At 40.7% G+C, this 14,361-nt stretch overlaps 1 protein-coding gene across 3 annotated transcripts in view; it reads right to left on the reverse strand.

The window, feature by feature from the left end:
• The window catches only part of RAB11FIP1 (RAB11 family interacting protein 1), a 39,798-nt gene that overhangs the window by 14,308 nt on the left and 11,129 nt on the right, over positions 1 to 14,361 (reverse strand). For all 3 annotated transcript variants that reach the window (XM_043980632.1, XM_043980633.1, XM_043980631.1), the window contains exons 2-3: positions 3,844 to 4,283; positions 1,184 to 1,994 (exon numbers count right to left, since the gene is read on the reverse strand). In XM_043980632.1, the coding sequence (XP_043836567.1) occupies positions 1,184 to 1,994; positions 3,844 to 4,283 (1,251 nt within the window). The remainder of the gene's footprint in view (positions 1 to 1,183; positions 1,995 to 3,843; positions 4,284 to 14,361) is intronic.

Consider the following 14,361-nt stretch of genomic DNA (forward strand, 5'->3'; position numbering starts at 1 on the left):
GTAAAAAGACATTTAAAATTCTTAAAGCATTAAAGCTGGAAGACAATAGGGCAGGGGACAGATTTTGAAAAGAAGTATGCTCTGTGCAAGAGAGAGCGCGCGCGTGCACGTGTGTGTGTGTGTGTGTGTGTGTGTGTCTGTGTCTGTGTCTGTGTGTGTGTAATGAGCAGAGTCTCCCCAAAAAAAGTAATGCATAGCCCAAAATACAGAAATACTGTTGCTGTGAATGTGAGTCATGCCAAGAAACAGAAATGTCCCATGGTTAGTCAGTCTTCTTGGAACAAAACACCAAGCAAACATGGAAGGAAGTAGCCCAAGGCACACTCCAGAGCAAATTAGAATTCCAGAGGTCTTGTCCTTCTTATATCCAAGTGCAAGGAAGAAACAGTGTTAGTCTTCAAGAAAAACACCCAGTTTGCAAGAGAACGCAATTAGCACAGGGCTATGCACACAACAGCAGCAATACAAGGTAGCTTACTGAAGTTATGATCAATCCCATATTCTCTTATCTTCCATATGAGGTAAGTCAACCCAAATCTGGAACAAATATCTATTGCTTTCCTACAATTGCCCAATTTTGACTAGGCACCAATGACTAAAAATGCAGGTTAGCTTTGTAACCTTTCCTAGTGCCCATAAAAATTAATGGTTAAAAAAAAAATCCTGGGGATAGGAGAAAGTAAAGAAAGGGACCTGGGGAGTAGGGGATGGGGGAGGCCTCCAGGGGAGAAAAGCTATAGAAAGAGCTCTGCTGAGGCAGCCCCGTTCTTCACAATCTTTTTATTCATATCTCCTTCTACTGATTCCCCCCACCCAATATTTCTATTTTTCAATATAGGAAATTTTTTAGTATTTCAAAAATTATGGTTTAAAATTTACAAGAATGGTCTTCACTTTGCTAACCAAGGTTTACCTGGCACAACACAACTCTTGGCCTGGTGTCACTGGGGCTCGCAAATCATTTAAATTTGTAGGCTGCACAAACTTACCAGCAGGCCCAGTTAAATGCCAAAGTCAGTGTTTTCTTGATGTGCTAGTTACCTTCATATAAGATCTCGTACAACCAAAATCATGAGAATAGGGACCAAGAATCTGGTGAAACTGGAGGTTCCTTCATAGAAAAGTGTAAAGGCAATGAATGAATGAACAAATGAACGAACAAACAAACAGAGCCAATACTGACCTGGGTTTGACAGCTTTGGTTTGGGGTCCCCTTGCAGAAAGGGCAGGTGGCCTGGGCTTAGGCTCAGGCTCTGCTCCTGATTGCATCCTGGGCACTTCCTCAGTGGGGCTTGGGGATTTGCTCTGTCTTGAAACAGAGGCTGACAAGTCTTCCTCAGGCTTCTCATCAAGGTCTTTCACGGGAATTTCAACAAGTCCTGCCTCTTTTTCCTTTGCCATGGCCTCCACAGGAGTGATTTCCTTCTCCTTCACCAAGACACTAGGAATGCTGCTTTCAGCTTCACTGTTCTTCAGACTGTCCTTTTTTCCTGTGACCAAAGATAGCAGGGAGGACTTCTTGTTCTCCTGTTTCTTGTTCTCCTTAGTATCTTTCTCGGTTTCTGTTTTCACAGGGACCACATTCATATCTCCACTAACAACTGGTTTGTACAATGGCAGAGTCAGAGATTTCAAAGAATCCTTTGGGAGAGACCCAGACAGTCCCAGGTCCGGAGACATCCTCCCTGCCTCCCCCAATTCCTTAGAAGGTCTGGAAGACAGATTTTCTGTAGATGAAAACAAATGCTTCTTCCTAAAGCCTTGAGGAGACGGAGAGGAAGATGGGCTGCTGTCCTTTGTCACGGCTTCACTTTTGGGCTCTGGCTGCTCTAGATAGATGTGATTCCCATTAATACACACATTAGATCGGGAGAGCTGGTCACTCTTAGACCGAAGGCCACCAAAAAAGGACAATCCTTCTTTCCTAGGTAGGGTCAAGTTCAAATGACTGAGCTGCTTGATATCTGCACTCGCTGTTCTCCTGTGAGACATGCCTGGGGGGAGAAGAACAAACAAGCCTGATGTCACAAGTGTACAAATCTTAACCATGAGAAGAAAGCAGATGGGCCACATGTTCCATCAATGGGCACTAGAAAATGGGTCCTCCAGGGGGCAGCTAGATGGTGCAGTGGTTAAGGCACTGGCCCTGGATTCAGGAGTACCCGAGTTCAAATCAGGCCTCAGACACTTGACACTTACTAGCTGTGTGACCCTGGGCAAGTCACTTAACCCCCATTGCCCCGCAAAACAAAACAAAACAAAACAAAACAGAAAATGGGCCCTCCAGCAGAACAGGACCAATCATCTAAATCTAGGATTCAAAAAAACAAATACCAAGAGTAATGAACTGAATCTTAATCCTTCTGAAGCTGAGGTTCTCAACCTAGGGTCCCATCAACTTGTGTGAATGTGTGTGTATGATATATATATATGTGGATATATATATATATATATATATATATATATATACACACACACACACACATACACACAAACACATACATATTTGTGTGTGTTCGGAACACTGTATTTCAATTTAATTGATTTCCTTTGTAATCCTACATTTTTTATTTTCTCCATTTAAAAACCTTATTCTTATTCTTGGAAGAGGTCTGTGACGCAAAAAAGGTTGAGCCTCTATCCTAAAGTATGTAAGTTATATTCTAAACCCAAACCAGATTAAAATGTAGATGGGAAATATTTAACACAATAAATAAAAAAGACAAGGGAATAATGTTAATACATGGTTTTCTTAATCAATGTGACCTTCAAGGATTCTTACTTAAGGTTTTGGTGTGGTGTTTTTTTGCAGGGTAATGAGGGTTGTGATTTGCCCAGTTAGTAAGTGTCAAGTGCCTGAGGCCAAATTTGAACTCAGGGCCTCCTGAATCCAGGGCCAGAGCTTTATCCACTGTGCCACCTAGCCACCCCTTATTTAAGGTTTAATGGCCCTCCCTTCTATTTGAGTAAACTCAAATAGAAGTCACTGCTCTCTGTTCACTCAGTATACTTTTTAAAACATCACTGTGTTCCAGGTGTTAACACCTTAAATAAATATTTTTAATTCCCCTTAATTATACTACCTTTCCTCCATTGGTTATCTCCAAATTATCCTGTCTTTCGACTTTCTTTGTATCCTCAGTGAAAGCTTAGTTCAATGACTGGCACACAGTAGGCACATAATAAAAGTCTATTGAATGACTGAAAAACCCTTTGTGTACTTGGCACACTTTCTTAGAACTATCTACTTGATCTCCCAGCAGAGTCCTCCTCCTATGAGTCTTCGCTTTGAAGAGGTGAATCTGGTTTCATGTAAGCTTTCTGTCAGCAGAGTTAAAGTTCTGCGGGGTCCTACCAATCTAAAAAGGATGGGCCAAGGTGAAATTGTGTTATAGACCAAAGAACAGCCTACTACCTCAAAACAAGGAGGTTCATCAACAGAGGACTGGCCACTAACTAGGGAACCAATGTCCCCTGGTCATAGCAGCTCATAAAGGTCATGTAAAGGGGCGAAAAGCCTAAGAACCGTATCTATATGGGGCACTCCCACAGAGAGAAAAATCACAATCTTCTATTAGCCTAAGGATGCCAGGTACTCATCCACTACACTACAGGTACTGCACTGCCAACTACAGAGCCACACATTCACTAAGGAAACTCAGACATAAAGAAGACTTCCTCAGCAACAGGATCCCTAGAGAAATGCCTGTAAAAGGAAGATTCTCCTGTCTCCTCTCTAGAGAAAAGGGGTGGTTTCACTCTCTTGCATTGGCTCTACTGTGAGCTCCCTCTGTACCGAGCTGTCAAGGGAAGAAGCACTGTGAGCAGGGAAATGAGACTCACTGTTGGAGGATGAAGAGGATTCTTCCCCCACATCATCTTCCCACTGGGACTGGAAGTCTCCTGGGCGGAGTGTCAATTTCTCAGGCTTAGCTGTAGGAAGGACCAACATGGACTGGGAAAGGGGTGTCTTCTGCAAGCCAGACCTAGAAAACAAGGTCTTGATCTTTGACTTCTTCTTCTTGTCTTTTGTAGGAGAGTCATCATCGCTGTCCTCTGTGTGCATCACGCTGGGGATGATGGCTGAGGCAGTGTCAGAAGGCTCCTCATGCCGCTTCCCTTTGATTTTGTCTTTCAGTTTCCCAAATGGATTACGGGACTTATCCTTGACAGACAGGTCGAACATGCTGGCAGTCATGTTGTTTCTCATAAACTGGATGTCCACTTCAATCTCCCCTCGAGCTTTCTCCTTCTTCCCTGGTTTTGATTTCAAAGTGTACCACCTGCAATAAAGGAGTAGAGAGGTGACCTTGGAGGGTTTGCAAAGCACTTTACAATTTCCATCCTTCTCCTTCTGGCTATCACCCATCTCTTTGACAAATGTGTGGTCTCCCTACCACTCCCCTTCCCCCAATTATCTCAAAAGGAATGCTGGATTCCTTTTGAGAAGCAGCCCACTGGTCAAAGATCATGTTTAATTCTGTCTTTAACATATCACCATCTATACTGTTGGCACTCAGTACATATTTGTTCTTAAAAATCAACAAAAAACAGTAACCAGTCTAGCCAGTCTATTCTCATGTTCTATGATGTGGTTAGGGTAAGGGAAGAGCACAGAGGTTAAACAAAAGCTGCTTGATAAATGATATGCCACAGCCTACATGCAAATCGAAAAGGAAAATGAAGAGGTTGGAGGAAAGAACAGTTCCTTCTGGGAACCTTTGGAATGTTTTGAACCAGAGCTTAAAAAAAATGCTAAGTGATTTAGAAAAAGAACAGCAACAGAAGGTATGCATTACATTTCATTACTAGCCTAATGCTGTTGGCTCAGTAAATCTGAAGAGTATGACATTTCAAATGTTATCTCATTTGAAAAGTATTTTACCTGGTATGTTACGCAAAACCACTTGAAGATATACTGGGGATACCTTATCAGTCAAACAGCACCAAAAGACAAACAATCACACTTCCATGACTATACAGTGAACTCAGCATGGAAGAAACTTTTCCTTAAAGTTCTCTCTCTACTAGGGACCTTATATCTTTGATGGAGTGCACAAACAAAAGGCTAGATCAGTGCACTCCATCTCCACTATTAGATAAACTAAGGTCATATCAGGCTGATAATGCAGCCAGTGGTACTATCTCCCCTCATGGAAACTTGTTTATTTAAACACTAAGGAGGTAGCCAGTGACCCTGAAGGAAATAAAGCCATGATACTTCCCTAAACTATCTCTCAGAAGATCTTTCAGTCATTTCTGGCAACCTGGTACCCAAAACGGTGGAGATAAGAGCACAAAATAAAATTTCTTTGAAGTAAGTTTCAGAGAAACAGTCATGGTGGAATGCAAGGAGTGCTGGCCTAAGCATCAATAAAGCAGGATTAATTGGGGCTCTGCCTCCAACCTCCTGTGTGTGAGAGCCCAAACACGTCACTTGGGCCCTATAGATTTCAGTATCCATAACTGGAAAAGGTATGATCTTCAGATCATAAATTGTAGGGTTTTGGAGTGAAATAGACTAGAAATAAAATAGTCCAATCCCTTATGTAAGGTTGGGTTTTTTAAATGATAATGCTCTACTCGAAGCTAAAACTATTAATCTGTCAAATCTTCCAGGTTAAGAGGGAGTCAGATTTAAGCATTTCATGATGGATAAGAAATGCAGACCCAGATTTTTTAAAAAGGTAATGTCTAAAAGAGGTAGAGAGCATAGTGGTCTGGGTATCAGGAGACAAGGGCTCTAATTAATATCACCTCAGGCAAAGTCAATTAACTTTTCTGTCTCAGTGGAAAGCCCTAGATTAAATGAACTCTGAAGTCTTTTATGGGGCTAAATTCCATAACTCTATAATTAAACTCAGTTAAATGAAATCTTTCTGTGGTTCTCCTTAAAATGGGGTGGGATAAACATGTGGACACTCAGAAAAACACGTGGCTTGACATTAGCCTTCATTTTCATTACGCTGTTGTCTTCAGGAAGCAGTGTAATTTAGCAAAAAGCACCCTGGACCTGGAGCCAGAAGATCTGGAATTCAAGCACACAGTCTGCCAAGTAGGAGTGTGACTTTGGGCAAGTCAATCTCTCAAGGGCTCAGTTTCCTTACCTATAAAATGGGGACAGAAATGTCTGTTCTGCCTGCCTCACAGATGGTTTTTGAGTATGGATGAGACGATGTATTTAAAAAAGCCCTGGTAAAAAATGTTTACATCCAAATGCCTAAATTCATCAGTGGACAGCTCCTTGCATAGACCCTGTCTCCACTGATGGCATCAGCAATGTGCAGGTTAAACTAACTTTGAATCTTCAGAGGTGTTTCCTCTGCAGCTTAGGGGACTCTCACCACACAGCCAGTTTGTGTCAGAGGTAGGATGTGAGCCCAGGTCTCCCAGACTCCAAGGGGGCTCTTTTATCCAATGTACCAAACAGTGCATACTTAAAGCTACTGAAATGTCATGCTACTTGCTGCTGCTGATGGTTTTTCACTAAGGGTTTCACACTTTGTACCAGATTCAGGCCTTGTAGCTCACATCTTCACACATTCCTCCAACACTTGCCAGGTAGTTTGTAACTCTCTCAGTTAAGAACTGATGAGGCTATTTAAATTCTTCTCTACAAAGCATCCTGTGTCTAATGGCAGCCTTGGTGATGATGAAGGATTAGTGGTTTGGATTTTGTTTTTATTTTTAAATAGCAACTGCATGCTTCCCTGTAAAGGGAAGCTGCCTGTGAATGAAAAAGACATTCCAATGACTGAAGAGGCCAGACAATATAACTTCTCCCTTAGCACCCTAGCTCTTGCTAGAGAAACCCAGGCAGTCTGAGACAGGAGGGAGAGCCTTCCTCCAAAGGAGTCTCTTAACTGTCCTCATACATTCCAAATTGGTATCTGCCAAGCCTGTTTTTGAGGTGCTATGGTGACTATTCCACTCACCTCTCTCACGCTGAGGGCCTTTTAGAATGTTTCATCAGTGAGGCAGAGTTGCTTCAGGCATTCCAAGAATGCCACTCATCTGCCTTCCTTCCAAAGGTAACAATGCTAGTAATGTTGGTTTACTTCTTACAACCCACTTGGGAATCTTGGGGGGGAGGGGTGTGGGGGCGCATTACTTAGGGCCAGATGGGTCAGATCCCTAGTATGATTGCTTAGTGCCAAGATGAGGCTTGTTTCAGAAACTTCAACACTATTCTCTAAGTGTGAAGAGAAACTCATCAATTGTTTTGGTTAACCTACTTTCACAGACTCCTGTGCCAGTTAAGGGGCCAAACCCAAAGATGCCAAGAGCACCTAAGAAAGTAGTCAGTTTGAAGATGTGAAAAGTTGATACCCTTAACCAAGTAGCCAAGTTAGTCCTACAAGAACCCAGTCCTTTAAACAGGCCATATGTGTGCTGGTTTTCAAAATAGGAAGAGGGAGCACAATTTTTTAAAGTACTGATATTATCCTCATCACTAACCTTTATTAGGCATATATGCTCTTTGAATAAAACATGAGCCTGGAACAATAGCTAACACACTACTCCATCAAGAAGACTAGACAAATGTCACTAGTTACAGACATAATTTTGTAAATGTCGGCAAGCAGCAATGCTTGCTAAATATCTCCAACTAGAACAACCCCTGAGATCAGAATAATTTTTGATATGACTTCAATTGCACAGAATAATTCTATTCAATATCAAGTGGTTGGTTGTTTTTGTTTTTGTTTTGTTTTTTAATATTCACTAAACTACTTCTCCCTCCCCTCCCCCCTGAACCGTTTGCGTACACTAAAACAAGATGTGGTGACAGACAGATGTGGGTGTGTGTGCTAGTGCTCCAAAGGCCTTTCAGGTAAATTCAGAAAGCTTTTATTATCTCAGAAAACAGGGTTGGGTCCATTTCCCTGGTCCAAAGGACAAGACACTGCCTCAAATGCCAATTTCTTTCTGCCTGTCTTTTTCTTTCTTTCTTTCCTTCCTCAATAAAAAGCATGCATCTTAGAAAAACCTTCAGCTTTACATGGAAACTAACTTGTTCCTTACAACCTAAGTAAAGACAGTATGTGTATTAAGTCTCAGGCCAGCAAAGATTAAAAGGAAGGGGGCAAAATCAACACTTGTATTAGTCCAAATGTATTATACCAGAACAATCCCAGAAACTAAAATGATCTTTGCCATGACCTCAAAAGAAATGAATAATTCCATTCAATCTCAAGTATCCTTTAAAAATTATTCACTAGGGGCAGCTAGGTGTGGAAGTAGATAGGGCACCGGCCCTGGATTCAGGAGGACCTGAGTTCAGGTGCAGCCTCAGACACTTGACACTTAGCTGTGTGACCCTGAGCAAGTCACTTAACCCTCATTGCCCCAGAAAAAAAAAATTATTCACTAGACTGTTCTCTTATGAATAATAAAATTTCCACTTAGAGTAAAAAACAAGTTTGGGTTTTGGGTTTTCTACTAGAGACTGAGTTTATCAAAAGATGATTCCTTAGACTAATGAAAAAATCTTTGAAGGTCTGGAAAGTGGGAGGAAAAAACTAAGCTAAAAACTAATTCTTTAGGGAGCAGCTAGGTGGTATAGTGGATAAAGCACCAGCCCTGGATTCAGGAGAACCTGAGTTCAAATTTGGCTTCAGACACTTAACAGACACTAGCTATGTGACCTTGGGCAAGTCACTTAACCCTCACTGCCCTGCAAAAATAAATAAATGAATGGATAGATAGATATCTAAAAACTAATTCTTTCAATTACTTAGTCTAAAACACAAGTCTCTCAACTCCTCTTATCCCCCTTGAAAAGTGAACTGATGAAGAAGAATGAAGACAAAAAAAAAAAAACAGAAAAGGAAGAGGCAGGGAGGCCACATGGTGGACAGAGCCCTAGGTTTGGAGTCAGGAAGGCCAGAGTTCCCATCCTGTCTTAGAAACTGACCAGATGTTTGGCCCTCAGCCTCTGTTTCCTCATTTGTAAAATGGAAGGGCAGGATTTCTTGGGCCTATGAATCCTGTATACTTCTAAATCTATGATGAGAAGAAAGTGGTAATTCAGTAAACGAAGTATCTATACTTTCTTCCCAGTTGTACACTATTGATGCTTGGAGACCCAGTCATCTATCAATTCCTTAACACTTCAATCACTCTGGGGTATCACTGAAACCTCATGCTTTTTCTCTGGCAATGAATCCATCTGCAACAGAAAGACTGTCATTTTCCTTTAGGCCATGAAGCTTCTCAACATTTCCCCAAAACAGATACCAGATATCCCTGCCTTTGTGCAGTCTAGCCAAATGTCAGAAGGGAGGACAGTTTGGTTTTAGCTTGTGGGAAGTACAAATTCTCAGAGCCATAGTCTACATAGACAGCTGGAATCATCGCTGTAAAGGACCAGACAGGAGGCCTCAAATTCATTTAGGCAGATGAAACATTTGGGAAAATAACAGGCAATCTCTAGGTTTCAAACACCAACCACAATCAGAGTGACATTTACAATATTCATTTCCATTTTCTGATAATGAAGAATAGTAAAATAATTGTGTGAAATGAAAAGAAACAACTTGTGTTCTAGACTTACCAGAACATGCTAGAATATGCAGATACTTTATATTGCTCATCTCCTTCCCCCATCTCCTACCCCCACAAAAACTGATCCAGTCCATCAGAAGAGCTGTAGGACCCACTAAATCAGGTACTGTTCAACAGGTAAGAGACTCCCTGAAATAAAGAAAAACTCACCCCCCCCTGGTTTTACTTAGAAACTTTAGGGGTTTCCATTGTTCCTTCATAAAGGATATTCACATCTCCATTTTGCTTTCAATTATGTTATTCATGTACAATCTGCTTCCTCCATTTGAAATCTCAATCCCCCAGTTTGCAACACCAATCACCTCCATAGTAATCTACTTCTGTGTCACAGAAGCTTGACTTGAGGTGGTTAGTGGGAGAAACTGAAAAAAAAATCAGTCTGATAAGAATTTCATTTTTCCAGAAAAAAACATGACAATTCATTTAGGTTGAAGTGTTTGTTATACATCAAAAAGGGCTCCTAATTCAACCTGGGGAGACTTGTAGGTGGTGATGCTGATTGAAATGAGCAGAACCAGGAAAATAATTTATTTAATAATAGTATCATAAAGAAAAACATTAAAAGACTTTAAAATTCTGATCAATGCAATGACTAGCCATGATGCTAAAGGACCAAAAGTGAAACATGCTACCCACTTCCTAACATCACAGTGATGGACTTAGGTGCAGAATAAGATGTACACACCTTTTTAGACACAGACTGTATATGTGGATTTGTTTTGCTTGATTCTACTTTTGTTTTGTTTTGGTTTTTTTCTGTTGGGGAGAGGTGTGGGTTGATAAAGGAGATGTGAGCTAGTGATAGTGTTACCAAAAAGAGACATGTAAACATTTAAAAAATGCACAGTCGGGCCACTAGGTGGCGCAGTGGATAAAGCACCGGCCCTGGATTCCAAAGTACCTGAGTTCAAATCTGACCTCAGACACTTGACACTTACTAGCTGTGTGACCCTGGGCAAGTCACTTAACCCCCATTGCCCCGCAAAAAAAAAAAAAAGCACAGGCATTCAGGAAGAAATACAGACAAGCAGGATAGCTCTGAAAGTAATGTTAAATTTACTATTATTTTTTTTAAAGCAAGCTGTACATAAGGGATTCATAATTTTCATATCTCTTATTTTTCTCTTCTACTTTGTATGTGGAAATGTTCTTTTGGGAGAGTGTTTGATAAGTTCAGGATAGGTAGCTGGGGGGGGGGGGGACAGAGAGAGAGAGAGAGAGAGAGAGAGAGAGAGAGAGAGAGAGAGAGAGAGAGAGAGAGAGAAAAGAGATAAGAGGAGGCAGGCTCTGGAAATTCATCCCAAGTGGGCAAAATGATAAAATATCATATCATTGCTTTAACCTTCAGGGATAAAAAGAATTAAAAAGCATATTCTCCTCTCAGATTATCTCCCATCTACTCTGTATATATTTTACCTGTTCCTAATTATTTACATATTGTCTCCCCCATGCCTCCCCAGAATGTACACTCAAGTGCAGGGGTTGTTTTTGTCTTTCACTGTTATCTCCAGTGTTTAGTTAGCATAGTACTTAGTAGGTCCATACTTAGTAAATGCTTTTTTGACCGTCTCTAAGAAGAAAAACAAAGTGGAAATCTTTGTAACCTATAAAAAGTGTGTGATTAAAAACCTACAAAAAGGTATGTAGCTTAACAAGTTTTGTTACTGGTCATCATTACCTGTGACCTGGAATGCAGATTGCTCTAACCCCAGTCTCTCACATTCATTCATCTGTATCCTGTGTTCTATCACCACTGTCACCACCCTAGTACAGGCCCTCATTACCACCCACCTGGACTCTTGAAATAGTTTCCTAATATATTTTTCTAACTCTATAACTCTTCCACTTCATGCCACCAGATTAATCTTCCTAATATGAGGACCTGAAGATGCTCCCCCTCTGCTCAAAACCCTTCCCCACTGTCCACCAGAGTAAAATTCAAACTCCTTTGTCTGGCCTTCAAGGCATTCCACAATATGACAGCACCCTTACCTTTCTAGTCTTATTTCATGCATTCTTTACTCCAACCAAATTCAATTCTCTGGCACCCAGAATATACCTACCAGATCCCACCTCCAAGCCTTAGCCCATAACATTCCTATCTTTGGAATGTGCTTCCTCCTTCTCTTAAATCAAGTGAATGTCTCTGGATCCTTTAAAGTCCAATCAAATGCCCTCTGACCCATTAAGTCTTCCTTGACCCTCAAGTTGATGTTAATAAACTCTTTTATCTCAGACTATACAGAGTACATTTTCTTGGTGTTCAGCACATTGATACCCCCTGCCCCTCAACCTGCACCCAGACCCTCAACCCAAATGAGCCAGCACTCTGTACACAGTAGATGTCTGATATATTTGGTCAATTAATTGGACCCTTCTTATCCATGAACTCACTGGGGGTAAAAGTTTCCCCTAGAGCCTGTCAACTACTTAATTGTAAAGTCATTATTGAATAAAGAATGAGTTTAAGTTTCTGACACTAATCCCTAAAACCCACCCCTCTTGCAGGACTACAGTCTATTTATAGCTACCAAATCCAGTTTTCTGATCCATCAGGACAAAAGCAGAACACAGAAAATCAAGAGCTAGACAATGAAATGTCTGAATGTTCTAGAACTGAACTTAGCAGATCTACTACATCTCCCCTGAAAAGAAATTTAAAATGTCAATACAAGCATTTCCCACATAATATCTGATGTCATCAATGCAACCTAATCACAACTCTGTTGATTCATTCAGTTACCTAGAATCATAACCTAAGAGTTATCCTAAACTTGTCACAATCCCTCATGCCCCCCAAATCCAACAGGTCACCAAGTCTAATAGCATCCAACTCCACGATCACTCTCACATACATCTCCTTTTCTCCACTCACCCTATCACTCCTTTGGTTCACATTATTAACCTCTTTCTTCAATCCATTCTCCACACAACTGCCAAAAAAACCCTTTTGGGCTGATCAAGTCACTGCCCTATTAAAGGTAGGGCAGTGGCTCCCTATTACCTGGAACATAAAATACAAACATCTGCCTGATATTAAAACCCTTCCCAAAAAATCTGGCTTCAATATCCATTCCCAGGCTTATTGCACATTATCCCCTTTCATGCATTATTCACTATATTACAGCCAGACTGACCTACTTCTCTTCTCCAAGCTCAACATTCCACTTTCTATCTCCATGTCTCTCTTACCTAGAATTTACTCTCTTCCTCTCTGAATCCCTAACTGTGTGAAGACTACTGGAAGGCTTCCCTGAAGGCTCTATTAGTTCTCACTCCTTTCTCAAATTATATAGCAGTCACATATCTGTTTACATATTTTATTCCCCCAGTTGAATATACAAACAGAAATATACAAATCCAAATCTGAGATACAAATAGAATGAATGATATAATCTCTGTTCTCAAGAAGCTTACTTTCTAATGGGAGATAAGGACATATAAACATACAGTACAAGCAAAGAGAATAAATGCAAATAAGTATAAGGTAGTTAAATGCAAACTAGTTTGCTGGAAAGTGCACTAGTAGTTGAAAATTAAGCCAGGAGCATCTTATTTCATCTGTCTGTCCCTTCTCCTCCTATCTTAATGTTTTATGATCTAATTTTGGCTTGCTAAGGAACACATTTCTTCTTTCTATCACTGCCTCTGGGAAGCAACATCAAGTACATAAAGGGCAAGGACTGCCTTCAGATTCCATAAATTCTAGGCTAAAGGCCCACCTCTGACATATACTGCTTTGTCACCCTGAGCAAGTAACCCACCAGGCAACTTTGTAAAGCAAGGGTTCTTAATTTGGGGTCTGTGAAGATTTTTTAAAATATATATATTTTGGGGGCAGCTAGGTGGCGCAGTGGATAAAGCACCGGTCCTGGATTCAGGAAGACCTGAGTTCAAATCCGCCCTCAGACACTTGACACATACTAGCTGTGTGACCCTGGGCAAGTCACTTAACCCTCAATGCCCTACCCCCCCCCAAATTGATAACTACATTTCAATATGATTTACTTGCTTGTAATCCTATGTATTTTATATACACAAAAATCTTCTGAGAAGGGGTTTCTCTATGCTACAACTGATTACCAAAGGGGTTCATAATAACAATAAAAAAGGCTAAGACCTCCTGCTTTAAAATGACAACTTACAGAACACTTACAGAGCTGCATTGGACAAAGGGAATTTCTTCACCAGGAATTCCCTACGGTGAATAAATCCTAAGTCCAGACCCCATCTCTGTGTACCCCCCACCCCCCCAAAGAGTCTCCCTGTGGACCAGTAGTTTCCTCTAAGGTCATTTATTTTTAAATTGCATTTTCACAGAACTCATGAAGGATGTTTAGGAAGGGGTAATCTTTTCCTAAAACTAACCCCCATCTCCTCTCTACTGAACCAGGCCACGGAGCAAAAAAACGTGACAACAAAAAAGGTAATGAATGATTCCTTTTGGACATTCCCAATGCAGAAATTTAATCTGCTTGACAATACAGGTTTGTAAGAGGGTTTTCTTTTCTTTCATTCCCAATAGGAAAAAGGAAGAAAAGTGAGATTTTAGCTGATGGAAAAAAGTTTTTAATTTAAATTTTTTTTTAAAGAAAGCAATGAATGTCAGTCAATAAGCATTTATTAAGCATTAACATGCCAGGTGTTGTGCTCCACACACGATGAGGATGCAGAAGAAGATTCAAGCACAATATTAATTTGTTTTAATTTGCCACTGTCACTTGGTTCTGAAGACATCACAACCCCTTACAGATTTTGGATTTTTTGAAAGATATAAAGCAAACCAATTGGTAC

The sequence above is a fragment of the Dromiciops gliroides genome, chromosome 2 (genome assembly GCF_019393635.1).
Source record: "Dromiciops gliroides isolate mDroGli1 chromosome 2, mDroGli1.pri, whole genome shotgun sequence".
NCBI classification, from domain to species: Eukaryota; Metazoa; Chordata; class Mammalia; order Microbiotheria; family Microbiotheriidae; genus Dromiciops; species Dromiciops gliroides.